This window comes from Amphiprion ocellaris, chromosome 10 (assembly GCF_022539595.1).
Source record: "Amphiprion ocellaris isolate individual 3 ecotype Okinawa chromosome 10, ASM2253959v1, whole genome shotgun sequence".
Lineage (NCBI taxonomy): Eukaryota > Metazoa > Chordata > Actinopteri > Pomacentridae > Amphiprion > Amphiprion ocellaris.
Genome location: NC_072775.1, coordinates 36,759,822 through 36,785,310, shown reverse-complemented (window position 1 = coordinate 36,785,310; position 25,489 = coordinate 36,759,822). Strand labels below are relative to the sequence as shown.

At 45.5% G+C, this 25,489-nt stretch overlaps 1 protein-coding gene across 3 annotated transcripts; it reads right to left on the bottom strand.

Annotated features, from left to right (window-relative positions):
* Positions 1-60: 60 nt before the first annotated feature.
* On the bottom strand, positions 61-24,860 carry LOC111577604 (pre-mRNA 3' end processing protein WDR33). 3 transcript variants are annotated; one of them, XM_055014712.1, is made up of 22 exons: positions 24,673-24,860; positions 19,382-19,600; positions 18,800-18,868; positions 18,268-18,372; positions 17,260-17,355; positions 16,767-16,918; positions 12,688-12,785; positions 11,930-12,056; positions 10,991-11,145; positions 10,783-10,861; positions 10,587-10,697; positions 9,911-10,005; positions 9,750-9,836; positions 9,402-9,541; positions 9,168-9,323; positions 5,024-5,632; positions 4,883-4,981; positions 4,729-4,786; positions 4,326-4,626; positions 4,064-4,224; positions 1,992-2,171; positions 61-515 (listed from the first exon to the last, which is right to left on the bottom strand). In XM_055014712.1, the coding sequence occupies exons 2-22, from the start codon at positions 19,583-19,585 to the stop codon at positions 370-372; spliced, it is 3,228 nt and encodes a 1,075-aa protein (XP_054870687.1). In that variant the 5' UTR covers positions 19,586-19,600; positions 24,673-24,860; the 3' UTR covers positions 61-369. The 3 variants fall into 3 exon arrangements, with proteins under 3 accessions (XP_054870687.1, XP_023139717.1, XP_023139718.1); XM_023283949.3 differs by having other exon boundaries at positions 4,883-5,632; XM_023283950.3 differs by having other exon boundaries at positions 4,883-5,629.
* Positions 24,861-25,489: the final 629 nt, after the last annotated feature.

The window sequence follows — 25,489 nt, the reverse complement described above, 5'->3', positions numbered from 1 at the left end:
GCCTGTTCATTAAAACCACCTGATGATGTCACAGCGACCCCCCCCCCCACCAGAGACAGATTGAAGTGTGAATCTTTATTGTCCACCTCAGTGAAAACACAAAAACATAGAAATCTGTTACAAAAAGGACAAAAAGCCGGAAGCTGCAGACAAAGTGGAATAAAAGAGACGCCGATACCAACAACACGATGAGTCTCCACAGTATTTTACACGTCTCTTCTACCTGTCGTCTCAGGAGCCAATCACAAGCCTCCGTTCTTCACACACCTGAAAGTGACAAAGTCCGTCTGGTCTCAGGTGTGTGGAGGAACCAGCAGGGAGAACCAGAGGAGCAGAGGATCATGGGAGTTTTTATTTCCGCATCCAGGACTACCGGCCCCGAACGCCACCCCTCGGCACTCCTCTGGGTGGGGGTCCTCCTCGCCGGGGTCCGGGGGGGCCTCCAGGACCCCAGCCGCCTCGTCCACTGCGACCGGACGGACCGTAACCGCCGTCCTCCCTCTGAGACAAACGACCTGTAGTGGGCGCCACAGAGCAACAGACCAAAAACACTCATCATCCACTGATTGAGAACAATAAGTTTATTACACTTCAGGTGTTTCATGTCTAGTTTGGGCCTGCAGGGGGCGCTCTCACCTGTCACTGTCTCATGTATATACAGTCGTCCATGTACATCACATCAGTTTGGAGTTTCTGAGGACTCCTTTAACTCTGAATGGTCTACAGTGGACCCACTGAAACATGAATCTTTGTCACAATAAACAATCATTTTGGTTCTTTTACAGATTTATTAAAGTTCTTCTGAAATACGACAACATCTGCTGGATCATAAATAAACCAACAGAAATGTAGATATTTGGTTAAATTTGTCCGTTTCCTCCTCAGTTCGGTTCTTGGGGTTTCAGTCTTCTGGTTTATCTTTGACTCCTCTGGACTCTATACCTACCTTCAAGCATGGAGGTGGCGGTATTACACTGACAGAAACAAGTCTGAGTCAGAAAGACAAGTTCAGTTGACCGACGGTCAATCGGTACTGTTCAACTAAACTTTTTCTGACTCAGACTTGTTTCTTCATCAGTCTTCAGGTTCTTGATGGGTCTAATTCAGAACTTTGGGGAGACCAAGAACGTGGAGGTGATCCTCCTCTTTCATTATTCCATTTACTTTGTGGAAAGCTCCAGTTTCACAGAGCATGATACTACCACCACCATGCTTGATGGTAGGTTTGCTGTTCTTTGGGTTAAAGGCCTCACCTTCAGTTTTTGTTCCATCTGGAGCTTTAAGGTTCTGCTTCTAGAGGAAGAACTTCCTTCTTCATGGATCCTCTAGAACCCTGTGGACACTGACAGCTGTGTTCCAGCAGCTTCTCATTCATTCAGACCTGCTTTCTGATGATTCCTGGTTGACTCTTGACCATCCTGACCAATCGTCTCTCAGCAGCAGGTGGTAGTTTGTGTTTTCTTGATGGAGGCAGTAACACACCTGGACCATGAACTTTATTCTGACAAACAGATGATTCTGGAACTGAAGCTGCTTAGAAATGGCTTCAAGTCACTTTCTGACTTGTTTTTCAGATCTGTGCTGAGCTCCTCAGACTTTCCCCCTCTAGTGTTTGAGTCTAATGAGTGGATCTAATGGTTCTATTTAAGCTGGATCAGAGGAGTCAGCAGCTGTAGTCGACTGGAGTCACTCAGGAGGAGTTAAGAGGCCATGAAACTAAGAAACTTAGATCAACACAATGTTCTACATCAACAAAACTGATCATTCAAGTTTTTGTTTGTACATTTTTTTTGTACATTCAGTCGTACTTCCAGAAGACCTTTAATAAATCTGAATTATTTTAGTGACAAAGATTCTAGTTTCAATGGTTCCATCATAAACTCAGAGTTCTGGGAGACGTTACCAACTAAAGACTGATGATAAACTTTACAGTGGAGTGAAGCTTTAGCTCAGGACTAAATGTTTTTTCAGCCTGCAGGTGGCACTCTCACCTCCATCAGCTCCGGGGGACTCTCTCTCTCGGAGGTCTCCTGTCCCTGGTCCGTCCTGCCATGGACGCTTGCGGGGGGGCAGAGATGCCATGTCCATCCCCTGCAGGGACGAAGAACGCTCTCGACCAGCCGGAGACGACCCGTCATGCATCTGCTGCCCGTCGCGGTAACCATCGTGACCTGCAGGAGGCACTGTGATGAGTCACAACTGTGATGTCACAGACCTGAACTCAGGCCAATAGGAAACTCTAACTGTGACTCTGAGGAAAGGCTAACTGGACTTTATGGAAACTTAAACGTTGTTTTGTGCCAGCGCTGGTTCCTAATGTGGTTCTAAAGAAAATATTCTGGACAGTAAAGCTGCTGTAGCCTGGTGGTCAGGTGTATCAGGTATATCAGGTGTTATACATGTTGACAAAATTGTTGGTACCCCTTGGTTAATGAAAGAAAAACCCACAATGGTCACAGAAGTAATTTGAATCTGACAAAAGTAATAAATAAAACTTCTATGAAAATTAACCAATGAAAATCAGACATTGCTTTTGAACCGTGGTTCAACAGAATTATTTTAAAAAATAAACTCATGAAACAGGCCTGGACAAAAATGATGGTACCCCTAGAAAAGACTGAAAATAATGTGACCATAGGGACATGTTCAATCAAGGTGTGTCCTCTAATTAGCATCACAGGTGTCTACAAACTTGTAATCAGTCAGTCGGCCTATTTATAGGGTTACAGTAGTCACTGTGCTGTTTGCTGACATGGTGTGTATCACACTAAACATGGACCAGAGGAAGCCAAGGAGAGAGTTGTCTCAGGAGATTAGAAAGACAATTATAGACCAGCATGTTAAAGGTAAAGGCTAGAAGACCATCTCCAAGCAGCTTGATGTTCCTGTGACTACAGTTGCACATATTATTCAGAAATTTAAGATCCATGGGACTGTAGCCAACCTCCCTGGATGTGGCCGCAGGAGGAAAATTGATGACAAATGGAAGAGACGGATAATAGGAATGATAAGAAAAGAGCCCAGAACAACCTCTAAAGACATTAAAGGTGAACTCCAAGGTCAAGCTACATCAGTGTCAGATCACACCATCCATCGTTGTTTGAGCCAAAGTGGACTTCATGGGAGACGACCAAGGAGGACACCATTGTTGAAAACAAATCATAAAAAAGCCAGACTGGAATTTGCCAAACTGCATGTTGAGAAGCCACAAAGCTTCTGGGAGAATGTCCTATGGACAGACCAGACAAAACTGGAACTTTTTGGTACATCAGCTCTATGTTCACAGACGCAGAAATGAAGCATATGAAGAAAAGAACACTGTCCCTACTGTGGAACATGGAGGAGGTTCTGTTATGTTCTGGGGCTGCTTTGCTGCATCTGGTACAGGGTGTCTGGAATCTGTGCAGGGTACAATGAAATCTCATGACTATCAAGGTATTCTAGAGAGAAATGTGCTGCCCAGTGTCAGAAAGCTTGGTCTCAGTCGCAGGTCATGGGTCTTGCAACAGGATAATGAGCCAAAACACACAGCTAGAAACATCCAAGAATGGCAAAGAGGAAAACATTGGACTATTCTGAAGTGGCCTCTATGAGCCCTGATCTAAATCCTATTGAACAACTGTGGAAGGAGCTGAAACATGGTGTCTGGAGAAGGAACCTTCAAACCTGAGACCACTGGAGCAGTCTGCTGATGAGGAGTGGACCAGAATACCTGCTGAGAGGTGCAGAAGTCTCACTGACAGTTACACAAATGGTTTGATTGCAGTGATTGCCTCAAAAGGTTGTGCAACAAAATATTAAGTTCAGGGTACCATCATTTTTGTCCAGGCCTGTTTCATGAGTTTATTTTTTTAAAATAATTCTGGTAAACCACGGTTCAAAAGCAATGTCTGATTTTCATTGGTTAATTTTCATAGAATTTTTATTTATTACTTTTGTCAGATTCAAATTATTTCTGTGACCATTGTGGGTTTTTCTTTCATTAACCGAAGGGTACCAACAATTTTGCCCATGTGTGTATCAGGTGCATCAGGTGTTAGCAGGTATATCAGGTGTATCTCACCTCCTCCTCTCAGAGGACCTCCTCCTCGAGGTGGTCTCCCTCGTCCTCCACTGTCCCAGCCTCGTCCCGTCTCCTCGGGGCCGTCGAAGACCTCCTCCTGGCCGCTGTAGTCATCAGCGTAACACCGACCTCCAGGCCGACCCGGACCGCCTCCTCGGAACCTGGAACAAAGTCCAGAACCAAGCTGAGTCCAGAACCAGACTGAGACCAGAACCACCACACAGGAGAACAGGACTCTAGAACCACAGAGTTGTTCTCTCACCTGTCGTCCCTGCGGCCCCTGAACTCTCCCCCGGTGAACCTCTCGTCGGGGCCCCAGCTGCCTCCGTTCCCCCCGGCCCGGGGCCCGGCTCCCCTGTGGCCCCCGGCTCCTCCCTGGTATCCGGGTCTCCAGCCCTCGTCTGCTCGGCCATGGAAGTCCTGTCCTCCGTCAAAGTCCTGCGGTCCTCTCCTGCTCTGCTGGTTGTCCCCCCAGTAGGGCCCCGAGCCCTGGTCCGGTCCCCCGGGGCCCTGCCGGTCAGGAGGGCCCATGTGGTGGTTGGGCGGTGGCCCCCGAGGGTCTCCTTGATGAGGAGAGTCAACAGTGCTTATCAGAACTGATGAACCCAAAGGACCTCCAGGGGCCCCTAAAGGACATTAGAGGGGCCTGAAATGGGGCTCCTTACCTTTGCTGCTGGGCCCCTGCTGTCCCATCCCATGCATCATTGGCCCCGTGTTCTGGCCCTGCATAGACCAGATCAGAGTTAGTCTGCTGATAGAACCCTGGGGCCCGGTCCAGTGAGGAACTGGCTCCTGGACTAAGTATTTCAGAGAACTCACCTGGTGCTGCAAATACGGGGGCCCCTGCATGTTTCCATGGGGCCCTTGCATGTTACCAGGGGGACCCTGCATATTTCCATGGGGTCCCTGCATATTTCCATGGGGTCCCTGCATATTTCCATGGGGTCCCTGCATATTTCCTGGGGTGCCATGAATCCCTCCTGGGGGCCCCTGCATGTTGCCCATCCCATAGTTGTTGGGCATGTTGCCATGTGTCCTGGTTGGGGGCCCCATCATCCCACCCTGCATAGGACCCTGGGGGCCCATCATGTTCCCCTGAGGTGGCATCATGCCCCCCTGAGGTGGGGGCCCCTGAGGATCCCTAGGACCCATTCCTCGAGGAGGGGGGCCCATCATCCCTCCAGGGGGCCCCTGCATCCCTCTGGGTCCCATACTGTGAGGCCCTTGCGGACCCATGTTCCTTGGGGGACCAGGATGTCTCTGCATACCTTGGGGTCCCTGCATGTCTGGTGGTCCCATCATGCCCTGAGGGGGCCCCTGGTGAGACTGGGGTCCAGAGGAGGGCCCCACCTGACCAGGAGGCATGAATGGAGACTGCATGCCTCCGGGGCCCATTGGGGGCCCCATGTTGTTGGACATCTGCTGTGGAGGCATATTAGGGGGAAACCCCTGCTGTCCAGGAGGCATGGGGCCCCCAGGGCCAGGGAAGGGGCCCATGGAGCCCTGACTCTGGGAGGGGCCCATGTTCCCATCGTTGTTCATCTGGTTCATCCGGTCCATCTTCATCTGCTGCAAACAGAGAGAGGACAGTCAGAATGACCAGTCTGACCAGTTCAACCAGTTAATATGAGGACGACCAGTTTAACCAGTATGACCAGTCTGACCAGTTCAACCAGTTAACATGAGGACAACCAGTTTAACCAGTATGACCAGTCTGACCAGTTCAACCAGTTAACACGAGGATGTCCAGTTTAACCAGTGAACATGAGGACGACCAGTCTGACCAGTTCAACCAGTTTAAATGGTCTAGCCTCCTGATGTTTTTACATTCTGTCTACATTCTAGCTGCAGGCGACTGAATCAGAGGACAGTTATTTTATTGGAATAAAACCAAAGCAGAAACCAACATTTAATTCAGAATCCTTCCAACATTTAAAGGTTTTCCTAAATCAGGTTTCAGAATGATCCTCCCCCTCTAAACATGCTGCTGAATCCAGATACCTGCAGTCCAACTCTAATCCATCCACCTGTATGAAGACATCTGGAGGACAATCCAACGGGGACACATGCTGAACTCTGAGTAATACTCATGTCTATATAATGGGGACACTTTGTCCTCTAGCAGCACCATGGTTCAGACCAGAGAGACTAAAGACTGCTGAAGATACAGCCTCATATAGGAGCTTTTGACCAAAGAGCACCAGGTGCTAGGTTGGTTCAAAGTTGAGAGCCAGTGCTTTTTTGGTTCAAATCTCGTGCCGCCCCAGAACGGGTTTGTGTTTCCATTCGGAAGGAGCAAAGTTGGAGCTGCGTCATTGCGCCACCACAAAACGTGTGTACGTCACTGCGTACGTAGCCGTTCAACAGCGTTCGCGCCGTACGGAAATCCACACAACAACAATGGAGGACTTCATTGGAGTGGTGTTCATGGCTTTGCTAGTGTGTCTCGCCATCGTTGAGCAGCAAAACCTTCTGTTAGGGGTTACCCATCGGCGTCGCCGTTCCAATGCCCGGCGATCACGTTTGAGAAGAAAGGTAATTATCAAAGATGTTTGGATACTTAACAGTAAACGTGCTAGCGTTAGCTTAGATACTTAGCTTCGACTACCCTTGCATTGATTACTTAGCGATTAAACGCGCAATAAGTTGATGATCATATTTATGTTTATCTTTTTAGATGTTTTTAGATGTCACCCCGCCCCCTGCCTGTGACATGCTCGGCTCTCAACTCTGGCCAAGTCTGGCCCAGCAACGAGTTGGTGCCCGAAAAAGCCCCAGTTTTTGGAGCCCGGAGCCGCAGCTCCGGTGGTGGAAAGACAAAAAACCGGTGCCAAGTCGGGCACTGGCTCCGACTCCGAATGGGCTCCACCCCGGTCGAAAGCCTCTAATAGGAGCTGAAGATACAGCCCCATAGGAGCTGAACATACAGCCTCATAGCTGAAGATGCAGCCTCATAGGGGCTGAAGATCCAACCTCATAGGGGGAGGATCATTCTGGATCAAACTGTTCCTGCTGGATCAGACAGTACTAATCAAACTGTTCTTACTGGATCAGACAGTACTAATCAAACTGTTCCTGCTGGATCAGACAGTAATAATCAAACTGTTCTTACTGGATCAGACAGTAATAATTAAACTGTTTCTGCTGCATCAGATAGTCGTAATCAAACTGTTCCTACTGGATGAGACAGTACTAATCAAACTGTTTGTGTTGGATCAGACAGTAATAATCAAACTGTTGCTGCTGGATCAGACAGTAATAATCGAATTGCTCCTGCTGGATCAGACAGTCGTAATCAAACTGTTCCTGCTGGATCAGTCAGTCGTAATCAAACTCTTCCTGCTGGATCAGACAGTAATAATCAAACTGTTCTTACTGGATCAGACAGTACTAATCAAACTGTTCCTGCTGGATCAGACAGTAGTAATCAAACTGTTCCTGCTGGATCAGACAGTAATAATCAAACTGTTCCTACTAAATCAGACAGTAATAATCAAATTGTTCCTGCTGGATCAGACAGTAATAATCAAACTGTTCCTGCTGGATCAGACAGTACTAATCAAACTGTTCTTACTGGATCAGACAGTAATAATCAAACTGTTCCTACCGGATCAGACAGGAGTAGTCAGACTGTTCCTGCTGGATCAGACAGTAATAACTAAACTGTTCCTGTTGGATCAGACAGTAATAATCAAACTGTTCTTACTGGATCAGACAGTAATAATCAAACTTTTGCTACTGGATCAGACAGTAATAATCAAACTGTTAATGCTGGATCACAGAGTAATAATCAAATTGTTCTTATTGGATCAGATAGTAATAATCCAACTGTTCCTGCTGGATCACACAGTAATAAACTGTTTTTACTGGATCAGACAGTAATAATCAAACTGTTCCTGCTGGATCAGACAGTAGTCATCAAACTGTTCCTGCTGGATCAGACAGTAATAATCAAACTGTTCCTACTAAATCAGACAGTAATAATCAAATTGTTCTTACTGGATCAGACAGTAATAATCAAACTGTTCCTGCTGGATCAGACAGTAATAATCAAACTGTTCCTGCTGGATCAGATAGTACTAATCAAACTGTTCTTACTGGATCAGACAGTAATAATCAAACTGTTGCTACTGGATCAGACAGTAATAATCAAACTGTTCTTACTGGATCAGACAGTAATAATCCAACTGTTCCTGCTGGATCAGACAGTAATTAACTGTTCTTACTGGATCAGGCAGTAATAATCAAACTGTTCCTGCTGGATCAGACAGCAATAATCAAACTGTACTTATTGGATCAGACAGTAATAATCAAACTGTTCCTGCTGGATCAGACAGCAATAATCAAACTGTACTTATTGGATCAGACAGTAATAATCAAACTGTTCCTGCTGGATCAGACAGCAATAATAAAAATGTACTTATTGGATCAGACAGTAATAATCAAACTGTTCCTGCTGCATCAGACAGTAATAATCAAACTGTTCCTGCTGGATCAGACAGTAATAATCAAACTGTTCTTACTGGATCAGACAGTAATAACCCAACTGTTCCTGCTGGATCAGACAGTAATAATCAAACTGTTCTTACTGGATCAGACAGTAATAATCAACATTTTCTTACTGGATCAGACAGTACTAATCAAACTGTTCCTGCTGGATCAGACAGTACTAATCAAACTGTTCCTGCTGAATCAGACAGCAATAATCAAACTGTACTTATTGGATCAGACAGTAATAATCAAACTGTTCCTGCTGGATCAGACAGCAATAATAAAAATGTACTTATTGGATCAGACAGTAATAATCAAACTGTTCCTGCTGGATCAGACAGTAATAATCAAACTGTTCCTGCTGGATCAGACAGTAATAATCAAACTGTTCTTACTGGATCAGACAGTAATAATCCAACTGTTCCTGCTGGATCAGACAGTAATAATCAAACTGTTCTTACTGGATCAGACAGTAATAATCAACATTTTCTTACTGGATCAGACAGTACTAATCAAACTGTTCCTGCTGGATCAGACAGTAGTACTCAAACTGTTCCTGCTGGATCAGACAGTAATAATCAAACTGTTCAGACAGTACTACTTGAACCCTGACCTCCAGCAGCATGGGGTTGGTGTACTGCAGTGCTGCCATTTCCTGCTCGATCTCCGCCTGAGTCTTCTTCTTCGTCTCTACTTTCTGCTCCACCTTCCGGTCTTTGGACAGGTCTCCAGAAGGAGGCATCATAGGGACTTTGTTCTCGGCCCAGGCCTGCAGAGAGACCAGCGTTATTAGGCAGGTCTCAGACACATTTACCAGGTAGAGTCCTCAGCAGCCAGTTGTGCTCACCTGTTGGAACTGTGCTGGGATGGGTTTGGCGTACGGGACTTTTTTCTGAGGGACCTTCTTGGCGTCTTTGCCCATGACCTCATCCATGCCCCAGTCCAGTCCTGGGATGGACATCTCTACCTCAGGAGCCGCCTCTTTACCTGCAGACACACCTGAGTTTAATGTTTGTCTCTGCACACAGAACAGGCTAACTCTACTTATACATGGTGATCTGCTGCTGCAGATATTCTCAGAAAGATAGAAAAGTCTGAGCTGAGATGTTGAGGATAAAGTTCTGCCTCAGCTTCAGGAGAACAGCTGGAGAATGGCAGCAGCATTCCAGATGCTCCAGTTGGTCTTCAGACTTACTGATCTGCTCCTGCTCCATGGCAGCCTTCAGCTGCTCAGGGATTCCCATCCCAGGTATCGCCGCTACGCTGTTCGGCTCCACGTCATCTGAAACAAACAGGACGGTCAGCCGACCAATCAAAGCACAGATCTCTGACAGGTGTTTGTCCTGCGCCGCTCACCGTACTCCACGCCGTCCTCGGACATCCCCGGCAGCAGGTTTAGATTGTAACGGTCTCTCATCTTGTCACCTGGTCGATTCCTGGTCCAGAACTTACTGCAGAGGACAAACAGAGGAGACATTCTGGGTCAGGAGACGTTCAGGAGCAGCAGGTTCACATTCTGCAGACGCTCTGGACCCTGAGGAGACTCAAATAAACTATGGAGGGACAGTCCTGCAACCAGGGAGTGTGTCTTTTGCGTGTCTACAGTATGTATACAATGTGTCTGCAGTGTGTATAGTGTGTCTGCAGTGTGTCTGCAGTATGTATAGTGTGTCTGCTGTGTGTCTGCAGTGTGTATAGTGTGTCTGCTGTGTGTCTGCAGTGTCTGCTGTGTGTTTACAGTGTGTCTGCAGTGTGTATAGTGTGTCTGTTGTGTGTCTGCAGTGTGTCTGCAGTGTGTCTGTTGTGTGTTTACAGTGTGTCTGCAGTGTCTGCTGTGTGTTTACAGTGTGTCTGCAGTGTGTATAGTGTGTCTGTTGTGTGTCTGCTGTGTGTCTGTTGTGTGTTTACAGTGTGTCTGCAGTGTGTCTGTTGTGTACCTGGTGTCTGTTGTGTACCTGGTGTGTGTCTGTTGTGCTTCTGTTGTGTGTTTACAGTGTGTCTGCAGTGTGTCTGTTGTGCGTCTGTTGTGTACCTGGTGTGGTCGTTGGACCCGGAGCAGAGGATGTGACCCAGTGGGTGCCAGGCCAGACTCCAGATCATCCCCTCATGAGCCATCTCCATCCCTCCCACCTCCTTCTCCACACTGACAAAAGCAAACAACAAAGTAAACAGCAACAAAGTAAACAGCAACAAACAGGAGCTGATATCTGGAGAGTTGTGGTTCTTACCCAGTGTGCCAGAACAGCAGAGAACCATCAGAACCTCCGCTGGCAAACAGACCTTCATGGACGGGATGCCAGGCAACAGCTGAAGACACAAACACAGCACAGGTGTGACCCTCTCACCTGTGTGAGTGTACAGGTGTGACCCTCTCACCTGTGTGTGTACAGGTGTGACCCTCTCACCTGTGTGTGTGTACAGGTGTGACTCTCTCACCTGTGGCCTCCTTCTTGTGTCCTCTGAACACCTGCAGCTCCTCCTTCAGGTTTCTGATGTCGAACAGTTTGCACAGGTGATCCCGTGACGCTGTCAGCAGCCAGTTACCGTTGAGGTTCCACTTCACCTCCATCACAGTGTTCTTGTGGGCGTGTCTGAGAACAGACAGGTGTGTGATCAGCTGATGTCATCATGTATAAACTAGTTTCACTGGTTCCTGCTGGTCTCGGTTTATCGCTCTGAAGAGAATCTGAGGTTAGAACCTGAAACCTGATCTCCCACATCAACCATCCACCTGTCCACTTCCTGTCCTGTAATCTACCGTCTCATTTAAAAATGCTCCAACAATAAGCTGCTGCTGATTCTGCAGAACCAGAACCTCCTCCTGGTTCTGGTTCTCCAGGAACGACTCAGCTGAGACCAAAATATTCAGAGTTTCAGGTTGAACTGCAGGCAGTGTTTCCTCAGAGACTAAAATAAATTCAGCAGAACCAGTGAACAGAGGAGCAGGTAGTTGGAGATCCATCCAGCATGGAGGAACATCTACAGATGATGAGCAGAGGAGAGAGGAAACATGGAGATAAAAAAAACATCTACAGAACGAGGAGATGGTAGGCGCTTCAGGAGAAACCAGCAGTTGGTTCCTCCTGAAGCTCCTACCATCTCCAGGACCTGGATGACTGAGAACCTCCACAGAAGTCTGACGTTTAACATCTGAGGAAACATGTTGGATGATGGATCAGAATTTTTTAATCATAACTGTAAAATAAATAAAGAAATGTTTCTTCTCCCTGGTCTCCATCGTTCTACCAGAAGACGTCTCTGAGTTCTCCTTCATGATGTTCTGGTTCCTCAGAACTGCAGGACTTCAGAGTGAGGAAGATGTGAGTCTGTCTGTTCAGAGAGCTGATAGATGTGATCATTTATTGATTAACTCACAGCGTCGCCAGACTCTGTCCCGTTTTCGGGTCCCAGAACTTGATTGGCTGCTGGCTGTCCTTGCTGCCCGACACCACCAGGCCTTTGGTTGGATGCCAGTCGACACACTTAACGTCAGCACCGTGACCTGAACACACACAGCAACACAACACAACTTAGAGCAGCAACACCTCCACAGGGAGTCTGTCCAAACCACAACACCACAAGGAAAAGTCAGAACAGTCGGACGTAAAACGAAGAAAAAACAGCTCTGAGCTGTGCTGGTCCAGAGACAGTCCGACAGAACAGGGAGGCACGTACAGGTGTGTTCAGGTACAGGTGTGTTCAGGTAGGATGTGTGCAGGTACAGGTGTGTTCAGGTAGGATGTGTTCAGGTACAGGTGTGTTCAGGTAGGATGTGTTCATGTACAGGTGTGTCCAGGTACAGGTGTGTTCAGGTACAGGTGTGTTCAGGTAGGATGTGTTCATGTACAGGTGTGTCCAGGTACAGGAGTGTCCAGGTACAGGTGTGTTCAGGTACAGGTGTGTTCAGGTAGGATGTGTGCAGGTACAGGTGTGTTCAGGTAGGATGTGTTCAGGTACAGGTGTGTTCAGGTACAGGTGTGTTCAGGTAGGATGTGTTCAGGTACAGGTGTGTTCAGGTAGGATGTGTACAGGTGTGTTCAGGTACAGGTGTGTTCAGGTAGGATGTGTTCAGGTCCAAGTGTGTTCAGGTAGGATGTGTTCAGGTCCAAGTGTGTTCAGGTGTGTTCAGGTACCTCTCAGGATCCTTTCCTCATGGCAGCGCAGAAAGTCCCAAATCCTGACGGTTCCGTCGTCTGAGCAGGTGGCGAATTTATTATCAGTCGGAGAGAAACTGGAAACCAACAAGAAAGAGCGAGTCGGCATGGAAACACAAACATCTGGATGAACAACATCTGGAAACTACGCCACCAGGAGGTCAGAGGTCAGACTGGTTTCCAGATGGACATTGAGTAAAAAGCAGTTTAATGTCATGATGGTCATGATTAGCTGTTAATCGATTGTTCACCTGGACAGTCTGTCTACACCTGGACAGTGACACCTGTGTACTGGCCTCAGGTGTGAGTAGTTTCAAAGTAATGCTGTTTAATGTGTGGAATCATTTCCAGTAGAACTGCTCTATGTTTCTGTGGTTTAAATGTAGAACAAACTCACTGCATATTTTCTAATATTTTTAAGGGAAAATGTAAAGAGATTGTATTCATCATTACTAGATTAACTTTGTGTGTTTCCTGTTTCAGTGACAGCAGAGTTAAACTGAAACATGGATCCTGTTCCAGCAGCTCTTCCCTCACACTCCCCAGATTCTTCCTCAGGTTAGCTGATGATTGATTACTGATGGTTGATCGGCTCAGTTTAACGTTTCCATCCTTTGTCCTGCTGTGGTGCATTCAGGAGCTCCTGTTCTCTCTGAACTAAACATCCAGACTCACTGAACTGATTAAATCACCTCATTCTGTTCCTGCAGTAAAACCTTCATCCAGGATGACCGACGGTTTAAGGAGCTAACACCTTTTGGTTAAACTGAAGCCTGTGATGTTTTCTTCTGTGAATAAAGATGGACTGAACCTGCTGCAACAGGAGGAACAACGGCACCACCTGCTGGATGCTCTCTGTAACAAAGGTTCAGAGCCAAACAAACCAGGAACAACAGCAGTGTTTTCAGAGTGAACCTGGTTAATGAACCGATTCCTCCAGTAAACTTCTCACAGGAGTTCAGGGAGTTTTATAAGTCTGAGATCATCCAGTAGGTCTGAATGATTGTAATTTTAATGTTCTACAGACAACAAATGGTCCTGGAAATAATAAAAATGACGGTTAGCTGCCGCCTGAAATCAATAATCGGTGTCTTATATCCAGTCCACTGGGCCTCTGGAGTCTTAAACTGGGTTAAATAATGACGTGAAGCTGGTCTGCTGCAGTCTGTTCTGTTTTAAAAAACACTTCATCTGTTCAGATCCTGCAGAGCAAATCATTAATCCTGATCAGTAATCAATAACTAAACGACCACTAGCTGCAGCCCTGATATCAACAACAAGCAACACCTCAGCAGCAGATCAGTTAATGAAGTTTAGGTTTGGAAATGAGATGAGCTTCACCACAGCAAAAAAAAAAAAAAAACTCTTGAAAGTGTTTTAGAAAAGCTGCTGCCAACAAACATTTATTAATTTATTACTTCAGCATTTTAAAACAAATGTTTCCTGGAAACGGCTTCAGGACACAAACTGACCTAAGACTGTTTCTACTGACAGGATGTTCTGATGGGGGGAGGATGCAAAGCTAGGCTAACAGTCTTCCCCTGCCTCTAGTGTCTGGGCTAAACTAGGCTAACAGTCTGCCCCTGCCTCTAGTGTTTGGGCTAAGTTAGGCTAACAGTTTGCCCATTCTTCTAGTTTCTGGGTTAAGCTAGGCTAACAGTCTGCCCCTGCCTCTAGTGTCTGGACTAAGCGAACAGTTTGCCCCTGAATGCAGTCTCGGGGCTAAGCTAGGCTAACAGTCTGACCCTGCCTCTAGTGTCTGCGCTAATCTAGGCTAACAGTCTGCCCCTGCCTCTAGTGTTTGGGCTAAGCTAGGCTAACAGTCTGCCCCTACCGCTAGTGTTTGGGCTAAGCTAGGCTAACAGGTTTCCCCTGCTTCCAGTTTTTGTGTAATGCTAGGGGTAACTACTTCCCCAAGCTTTCCATCTGTGTGCTTACCTAAGAGTTTTTGTGTACTTCCACTCCTTATGCTAAGTTAGGCTAAGAGTTTCTTCCTGCTCCTAGTCTTTGTGGTAAGCTAGGCTAACAGTTTGGCCCTTCTTCTAGTGACTGGGCTAAGCTAGGCTAACAGTTTGCCCCTGCCTCTAGTGTCTGGGCTAAGCTAGGTTAACAGTTTGCCCAATCTTTTAGTCTCTGGGATAAGCTAGGCTAATAGTTTTCCCCTTCTTTTAGTCTCTGGGCTAAGCTAGGCTAACAGTTTGCTCATTCTTCTGGTCTCTGGGCTAAGTTAGGCGAACAGTTTGGCCCTTCTTCTAGTGACTGGGCTAAGCTAGGCTAACAGTTTGCCCCTGCCTCTAGTGTCTGGGCTAAGCTAGGTTAACAGTTTGCCCATTCTTTTAGTCTCTGGGATAAGCTAGGCTAATAGTTTTCCCCTTCTTTTAGTCTCTGGGCTAAGCTAGGCTAACAGTTTGCTCATTCTTCTGGTCTCTGGGCTAAGTTAGGCGAACAGTTTGCCCCTTCTTCTAGTCTCTAGGCTAAGCTAGGCTAACAGTTTGCCTATTCTTCTGGTCTCTGGGCTAAGTTAGGCTAACAGTTTGCCCATTCTTCTAGTCCCTGGGCTAACTAGGCTAACAGTCTGACTCTGCCTCTAGTGTCTGGGCTAAGCTAGGCTAATAGTTCACCCATTTTTCTAGTTTCTGAGCTAAGCTAGACTAACACTTTGCCCTTGACAGCAGTCTCTGGACTATGTTCAGTTCTATGTGTTCTATGATAATTGCATGTCCCTGATCAAATAAATAAATGAATAAATAAATAAGCTAGGATAACAGTTCTCCCCTGCCTGCAGTCTCTGGGCTAAGCTAGGCTAACAGTTTGCCCCTGATTCTAGTGTCTGGGCTAAGCTAGGCTAATAGTTTGCCCATTCTTCTAGTCTATGGGCTAAGCTAGGCTAACAGTTTGCCCATTCTTCTAGTCTCTGGGCTAAGCTAGGCTAACAGTCTGACTCTGCCTCTAGTTTCTGAGCTAAGCTAGGCTAACACTTTGCCCTTGACAGCAGTCTCTGGACTATGTTCAGTTCTATGTGTTCTATGATTGCATGTCCCTGATCAAATAAATAAATGAATAAATAAATAAATAAGCTAGGATAACAGTTCTCCCCTGCCTGCAGTCTCTGGGCTAAGCTAGGCTAACAGTTTGCCCATTCTTCTAGTCTATGGGCTAAGCTAGGCTAACAGTTTGCCCCTGCCTCGAGTCTCTGGACCAAGTTAGGCTAACAGCTCGCCCCTGACTGCAGTCTCTGGGCTAAGCTAGGCTAACAGTCTGACTCTGCCTCTAGTGTCTGGGCTAAGCTAGGCTAACAGGGTAAATGTATTTTTTTTTCTGTAGACTCCAGCAGGATGAAAGAGCGCTGCTTGTTTCAGGTAGTGTCACCTGTCCGGGGATGGGGGGGGGGTACAGAATAAGAGGAATACCTGACAGAGTGATGTAGATCAGACCATCTGCAGGACTTCAGGTGTGTCGGATGGTGCGACACTAAAAGTTCTGTTTCCTAGTCCTTTGCTGGTTTACTGGCCAGAACTAGTTCACTGACTTGTCTAGTCTGCTGGATGATGTCATCTGTACCCTGATAATGTCACAGTGGCGTCACCCTGCTCCAAATATCCAATCTGCGTTGCAGACTGGAGGTGTGGAGTTTGAGGGATGCTGTCCAGCTGCATTCTGGGAAACGTAGGAGACCAGGTGGGCGGAGCTCTGTGCTCACATGTTCAGTTCAAAGCATTATTTACACCTGCAGTGGTTCTGATTGCATTTATTCTCTTTATTCATCCCTGACAACACTTTATTGATCTCCACAGCACTGGGCCTACCAAACCAGAGATCAATGCCTTTATTAATCCCTGATAACAATTTATTGATCTCCTCCACCAAACCAGAGATCAGGTCTTTATTGGACACAGCAGGTAGAATATGAACAACAGATCACTGTAGCGCTGCAGCAGCACACACATACATCTGTCATTAATGAACCACAGCAAACACAGCATGAGGCGGCGCCCCCGTGTGGCCGTGAGGGGTGCTGCAGACCGGGATAACTACAGAAAATGGAGATTAGTAGAAACCTGGCTTCTCTAATGGCCTCCTTGTGAGCCTGGAACATCTTGACGTTGTTCATGTTGGACTGCCAGTACTTGACATAGCCGCCATGGTCCGCCGTCAGCATCCACATGTCATTATGAGACCACGTCATCGCCCGCACCGGACTGTCGTGGGCCTGCAGAGGAGGATGGAGGAGGAAGGAGGCCAGTAAGAACCAGGAGAAAAGCCACACTAGATCAGTTGTAGTTCCTTAGTTTCTTCCTGTTTAATCCTGTAGACACCAGAGGAGGTTAAAGCAGAGAGCATTGGGGCACCATGAAAAAGACTTCTGTGGAGGTTCATGACCTCCAACCAGAGGTCAGGTGTTCTACAGAGTTCCTGAACCTCAGTAATGATGGATCAGACCTGAGGAACCAACCAGGAGTCTGTTCACTAGAACATCAGTGATTCATAAGACTATTGATTGGTAAAGCAGATAATTCTGGTCATTAAACAGGTGAGTGTTGAGATGTTTACCTGGAGAATGGTCTCAAAGTTGAAGGTGAGTCCGTTCCACAGAGTGAACTCTCCACTAGAGGCTCCGGTCACCAACCGGCGGCCTTCAGGAGTCCACTGCAGAGGAGACAAACCAGGTCAACTCATCTGGACCAAACATCTGATGAGCATCTCCTGAACCTGTCAGACCCTGTCAGCATCAGAAGAGCCAAACACCACCCTCCTCCTAGAACAGCTTCTAGAACATTAACCCTACAGAACTCTGCTCCACGAGTCCTTCTATTCAAAGATAAACAGCTTCTAGAACATTAACCCTACACAACTCTGCTCCACCGAGTCCTTCTCATCAAAGATAGACAGCTTCTAGAACATTAACCCTACAGAACTCTGCTCCACCGAGTCCTTCTCATCAAAGATAGACAGCTTCCTGCAGATGTAAAGTGCCTTCAAACTGTGGACCTGAGGGTCTAGTCCCATGTCTGATCCTCCATGACTCTGACATCCATCAGCAGATCAATACCTACAGATACGGCAAAAATCAGAAAACTGTTCAAGGTGCCTAGTGCCACCCATATGTGGTTTCAGCCAATCATGTCCCTGATAACGGAGCATGCTCCCTGGGGCTCCCAACATCCAATCAGTGACCAGCTTGTTGTCTGGTTGGACCATTAGGGTGTGATGCAGCTGGACGGGCTGAACCAGAACATGAAGAGCTGTCTTCTCCTCAGACAGGTTCTTGCCGCTGTTCACATCTAAAGGTTCTCCGTGTTCCTTCAATGCATTGTCCAGTTCTAATAAAGTGGCCAAACTCAGCCTGGTTCTGCCCGTTATCTAAAACAGCTCATTGGGAGATTATTATTACCTGATCCTGACCTGCAGCAGACGTTAAAACCATCACCAGGTGACTATCAGAACCATCCACATGGAGGAGAATCTGGACATCTGGACGTCTGTTCAGTGTCACTTCCTGTCTGTAGGACTAATGAAGGACTACTACCAGGTAATAATCTATGGGGTAGAGAGGCTCACCCTGATGACGAACACTGGACACTTGACTTTGTTGGTGGAGGTTCGGACGAACTTGGTAGTGACGGCGTTCATGGGGTTGTTCAGCATGCCGACAGGAGGGACGAGCTGCAGACACACAAACACACCTGTACCTGAGACAAAACACCACATCTGTTCACCTGCAGCATCAACTGGTGACTGAGGCATTTAGGGAACATCTGTAAACTGCAGCATCTACTGGACCGTGAGGCGTTTAGGAACATCTGTAAACTGCAGCATCTACAGGGCCGTGAGGCATTTAGGGAACATCTGTAAACTGCACCATCTACTGGACCATGAGGCATTTAGGGAACATCTGTAAACTGTAGCATCTACTGGACCGTGAGGCGTTTAGGAACATCTGTAAACTGTAGCATCTACTGGAACTTGAGGCGTTCAGGGAACATGTGTAAACTGTAGCATCTACTGGATCGTGAGGCGTTTAGGGAACATCTGTAAACTGTAGCATCTACTGGACCGTGAGGGGTTCAGGGGCTCTGTAAAGGAGACGTACGTCGTTGTAGCAGCCAGCATCGGGCTGAATGGCTCTGAAGTCTCGGTGGTCCCGCTGCCACAGTCGGTTCTGCAGAGAACACAGATCGGGTCAGAACCCTGAAGCAGTTCTGAGGCTGAAAGCTGAAATAATGACGTGTTCGATGCTCCACTGATCCACGTTAAATAAAATATATACTGTCACCTGAAACAAAGAACATCTGAGAACATAAACTCTGGGAAATGTTCACGTTTACTAGAAAATATTCCTTTAATCAGTTCTGAAAACTAATCAATAATCGATCAGAAGGCTAATAGACGATATGAAGACTTTTTATTGCATTTCTCTCAACTCAACACCGATCACAGCTGCTCAGTTATTATGTGACTGACAGAAGATCAACCAGTGAGTGATCAATCATCTGACAAATGATCATTCTGACAAATGATCAATCATTCTGATGAATGATCAATCATTCTGATCCGAACAAACATCTTCTCTTCTTCCACCTTCAAACTTCAGATTTTAGTGTTGTTAAAACATGAAATTCAGATATCACCAAATATACTGAGTGTTTAAATAAAGTTTAACCAGGTGTGTTACCTCCAGGTATCTGATGACAGAGGGGTTGTAGTCGATGGTCTTGCGGTTCACGGCCTTCCTCATGCGCTTCCCATCGAAGGTGAGCTGCTGCATGGCCTGCTGCTGGGCGAAGTCCGGCCTCTTGTAGAACACCTGTCGGGGCGCCTGGTGCTGGAAGCGCGGCATGTGGAAGAACCGCTGCGGCGAGCCGATGTCCGTCGCCATGGTGACCAGCTAAACCTGCAGGAGGAGGACCATCTGGTCAGGTTGTGTTTGTACATACAGAAAAGTTCACCTGTACAACAGGTAAACCTGTAAATGTAGTACTAGATGGCAAATGTAGTATTAGAGCAGGGGTATTCAACTAAAACTCAAAGAAGTCCAGTCAGAGAAAATGTATTAAAGCAAAGGTCTGGAACATCATAAAGTCTAACTTCAATTAGTGCGATATATGATGATGTAACCTAGAAGTTTTATTAGCATGTGCATGTAATCAATAACTGACCATCAAATCAAATAAATTCAGTACGGTTCAAAAACATTTTGACAACATTTATTAACAAATAACTTTTGATATAACTGTACATCTTAAAATTAAGGGCAGAACTTGAAAAAATAATGACTGAACAACCCAAACCAGCTTATATACATCTTTAACAATACCTAAATCGCAAAAAATGTACACAATTCAACACTTTAACATTTTTTTTCTGTCTTGTTACTCCCTTATATCCCTGCTGCTTAATGGGAGAACTGAGCTGCAGTTTGTCCTGCCAGTATTTTTTGAATTGTGTATTTTGAATTGTGGTCTGAATGGTGTCAGGGTTGTTCTCAAACACATTTGGAGCTCATTGGTCAGTCTGGAACCATATTCAGTTTTGTCATGTTTGTTATGTTCATAGTTGAGAAAGGTGCCTCCAGCTGGATGTTGAGCCAAACATGGTCAGCATGTGCAGGACTATTTCCCTCTGGGTGTCGCTTTATTCATTTCCTTTTTTGTCTGTCCCTCACCTCTCAACTGTTTTCTGAACGCAGAGCTGTGATGTTTAGTAGCTGAATGCAGAGACTTCATTGGCTGAGTAGCGTCATGTGGGATGGCTGAACTCGTACGTAATTGGTCTGTGTGTTTCCTGAGCTGCTAACTAATGCCGTAAACACTAGGAAAGCTGTGCTGGTAAAACAGAAGTGACTGGTCAAATTTAAAATCCTGTTACAATTTACTGATTACAGGTCCGGTCCATGTAAGACGGCGTCTGGGTCTGGGTCTGGATCCGGACCGCCAGTTAGTGACCTCTGTACTAGAGAATAAATGTAGTATTAGAGGATAAATGTAGTATCAGAGGATAAACGTAGTACTAGAGGCTAAATGTAGTACTAGAGGGTAAATGTAGTGTTAGAAGATAAATGTAGTACTAGAGGGTAAATGTAGTATTAAAAGATAAATGTAGTACTAGAGGGTAAATGTAGTATTAGAGGGTAATAAGTAACTGGTACCAATGAGTCAAACGTGATCAGTATTATTGATCCAGGATCAGGATCTAAAATTCAACAAATGTCAAACACCGAGTTCGAAATTAAGCTTCAACAAATCAGATTCTACAGATGGAACAGGCAGCAAAAGTCACATCTTTCATTTGTTCCAGCGGAGAAGATCCAGAAGGTCTTCAGGTGTGATCCAGGTTCTCTCCTGGTTCAATGAGATGAGGAAGCAGCTGAAAGACCAACCAGGTGGAGCTGAGGACAGAAGCTCCATCAGCTGGTCCACCACAGCAGAACACTGCCGTCCTGAGTCTGAAGCAGAAGCATCCAGACCTGGACTGGACTCCACATTCCCTTTATGGGTTCTCCAGCTCTTTAAACAAACTCTCAGATCACTGAAGAGTTAAACACCAAACCATGGGGAGAACAGACCAGCTAAACGTTCAGAACATCCAGCCAGGTAGAAGTCATGAAACACAGCCAAGGTCAGTCCAGGAGATACAGGAGGAGCTACAGCTGCACCAACTCCACCACTGGTCCAGAAACCAGCGAGCCTATCATCTGACTTGGGGGTGGTGGGGGATCCGAATATTTGGATCTCAAAATAAATACTCGCATACCACCATCATGACCGAATATTCAGATAATTTGACATTATTATTTTGTGTACCAAGCTGAGCTCATTCTGTGATTTATGATCTGATGTTTCTGTGTATATTAATTGATTTGTTTCACTCCTTTGATGAAGCTGAAAGTTTTAGACTTTCTGTGTGAATTCTAATAAGTTTCTAATACTGGAAACAAAGTTGGTAATTTCTACGCTGTCCCTCTTGATCTTCACTTAAAACAAGTCATCAGGATATTTTCAGTAATTAATGTAATTAATTGAAATAAATCATTAGTCCTGATATAATGTTCAGCCCTCAACTGTAAACGTACATAAATAGGCTTTCTGAATGTCCAGTCAACACCGCAACAACATCAGAATACATATACATATATATATATATATATATATATATATATATATATATATATATATATATATATATATATGTATATATATATATATATATATATATACATATATATATATATATATATATATATATATATATATATATATATATATATATATATATATATATATATATATATATAGCACTTTGACACTTTAATTACTTATTCAATTTGCATCTATCCATCCATCCATCCATCCATCGTGTGTTTTTAGTCTTTATTTCTTACCAGTCTGGAACAGGTGCTCAGTACATTTCTAATAAAGGTCTTGAATCTTGAAATGGTTTCTGCTGCTAAAAACAAACCTCTAATTTTCAACCAGAAATCCTTCTAACAGAACACGGTTGCGTTTTTAACTTTATTTAAAACAGTTTTACTACAGTTCCATGTGAGCAGAAACAGGAGATAAAATTCTGAGAAGAGATCTGACTGCAAAAAGAAATCAGCTGTAAGGAAATATTTCAGCAGAGAGAAGATGTTGAGCAAAAACAGGTTGGAAAGTTGGATTATTTCCATCAGTAGCAGAGTTCTGAAGGTCTGTCAGATGTCTGGAGCAGCTGAACCATGGTAGAAAGGGTCAAACTGCTCTTCTCTGAGGATGCACTTCTCTTCAAAATCACCTCCGTCATTCTAGAATTATTCATGCTTTGCAAATAAAGTTATTCAAGTCACCTACAGAAAATTCCTGCTTTATGTACATCACAATAGAAACATTTACTGTCAGTGTTGTCCTCATGGTGCAGCTCATCCACCGTATGAACACTGAAGACCACCGAATTCGGATCTCAAAACTAATATCCGGATACCACCATCGGGACCGAATATTCGGGTCCAGCTCTAGTAACTGCACCTCATTATAACACCACCCTGCTGGTATTAACTACACCTCACTATAACACCACCCTGCTGATATTAACTACACCTCATTATAACACCACCCTGCTGGGTAACTGCACCTCACTATAACACCACCCTGCTGATATTAACTACACCTCATTATAACACCACTCTGCTGGGTAACTGCACCTCATTATAACACCACTCTGCTGGTATTAACTACACCTCATTATAACACCACCCTGCTGGTATTAACTACACCTCACTACAACACCACCCTGCTATCATCAGATCCGTCACTCTCCAACTATTCATCAGCCAGATGAGAGTCCAGTAAAACATGCTGCCGTGGATGTTACTGAACCTCATTACAGCTGATGTTTGGAGGTTTAATGTCAGAACAAAGAGTAGAAATCCTTTCCTTCTCTCTGCTCATTAAACTGCTCTTTAATCCAGCTGAACTATAATCCAGCTGTTCTCAGGTCCAGATGTTTCTGTTGTCAGAAAAAGGATGAAACTCATTAACTACGTGTTCACCAGCAGCACCTTCATTTCCTGTTGCTCTGCAGCTAAAATACTGATTTTATAACGTTATCTGACAACGAACACGAGTCAAAGACGACAGCTGGATTCAGAGAACGATCAGAGAAAAGAGTTTTAGCTGCTGAGCTGTAAATTATCCACCATGTTCATGGTGACCTGTGTTTACATCCAGACTGGGCTGTCAACCTTTTCACTGTCTCACAAAAGCAACAGCTGGAACTCAGCAGGTTCTCAGAATTGTGGGAAGAAACGGCAGCTAAACACAAAGCTAGATGTCTCAGTAACAAAAATAATTATTATCACTGTTGTTACTATTAGTATTACTATATATCAGCAGCTAAACATGAGGCTAGATGTCTCTGTAATAATAATAATTAGCATTATTATTATTCTACATCAGCAGCTAAACATGAAGCTAGATGTCTCAGTAACAAAAATAATTATTATCACTGTTGTTACTATTAGTATTACTATATATCAGCAGCTAAACATGAAGCTAGATGTCTCTGTAATAATAATAATTATCATCATTGTTATTATTATTATACATCCGCAGCTAAACACTAGGCTAGATGTCTCAGCAGCGGCTAACAAGGGGCTAATGCTAACATTGGGTTAATGCTAACAGGGGGCCTGTGCTAACAGGGAGTTAATGCTACCAGGGGCTAGTGCTAACAGGCGGCTGGTGCTGGCTGGGGGTTAATGGTAACAGGTGGGTGGTGCTAAGAGGGGGTTAATGCTAGCACGGAGGTGGTGCTAACAGGGGGTTAATGCTATCAGAGGGCTGATGCTAACAGGAGGCTGGTGTTAACGGAAGGCTGGTGCTAACAGGGGGTTAATACTAACATGGGGTTGATGCTAAAATGGAGCTGGTGTTAACAGGGGATTGATGCTAACAGGGGGTTGATGCTGTCAGAGGGCTGGTGCTAACAGGTGACTGATGCTAACAGGGGGTTAATACTAACATGGAGTTGATGCTAACAAGGAGCTGGTGCTAACAGGGGACTGATGCGAACAGGGGCTGGTACTACCGCTAAAAGGGGGTTAATGCTAACAGGGAGCTGATGCTAACAGGGGGCTGCCGCTAAGGTTAACAGAAAGGGCTCAGCCTCACCGACAGACGCTCTCGGTGTGTTTAACCGTCCAGACTCAGTCGGCCTGCCGGTGTTTCCGCCGTGTAGATCGTATGTGTTTCAATCTCTGGACCTCCTGTTGCTAACGCGGTTAGCTTCAACGGCTACTTCTGCTAGCAGACTAAATGCTAGCAGATAACTCGGCTTGTAAACACGCTAAGACAACGGGAGGGGTAAAGGAGGTATTTAAATGAAATAACCCCCTCAGGTGTGTCAGAATGGGCAGTCTGGCTGCTGCTCTGTTGTGTTTTGTAGCGGGCTTAATGGCGGCCCTGCTCGCCAGCAGCTCCGAACACTCACCGAGGATCTCCGCAGCGCAGCGGCCTAAGTGTCTGTCATGAACCGGTCCGAATCCTCCTTGAAGTTCCGCTGTGGAGGAACATGAACGTCTCACACGTTACTCAGCTCAAATCTCAGCAGCTTTCTGTCTTTAGCCGCCAGCAGACTCCATCACGAAGCTCCTTCTTCACGGCCCTGCTGAAAAGCATGCCGGGAGATTTTCGTAACGGGCGGGAGAGCGCAGCGTCTTCACGCAAAGGATTGTGGGAGATAGAGTTTTACTTTGAAAGTTGGTGAAAGTGCTTGAACTGATCTTTATTACTCCGCCAAGCAACGGTGGAGTAATGTGACGATCGACGTATGTTTGTCTGTGAATCTGTCTGTTTGTCTGTGTGAAATATTACTCAAAAACGGAGCAAAAGATTTGGATGAAATTTTTAGAGAAGGTCAGAAATGACACAAGGACCAAGTGATTAGATTTTGGCAGTGAAGCGGCTTATAGTGTGGATCTACAGCTTTGTTAAAGATTTCCCATTGGGAGATATAGCAGCCGGCACCGCGTCGCTGTAATCACGATGTGAACACTGTGTCAATTATCTGCTGACGATCACATGATTGCATCCTACTACAAACTAACTGATTTATCAGTTGGAAATCATACAAGGAACAAATGATTAAACTGTGGGCTGTTTCTGAGTCCCATCAATTCCTGCCGTCGCTATATATTGCACATAATGTAGCAAACCCCAGCCAGACATGTTAAGTTCAGCCGTCAGCCTTATTTTGAACACAAATTCACCTTTCTGTCCTTCACTCATTCCTTCACAGTAAGAGCTTG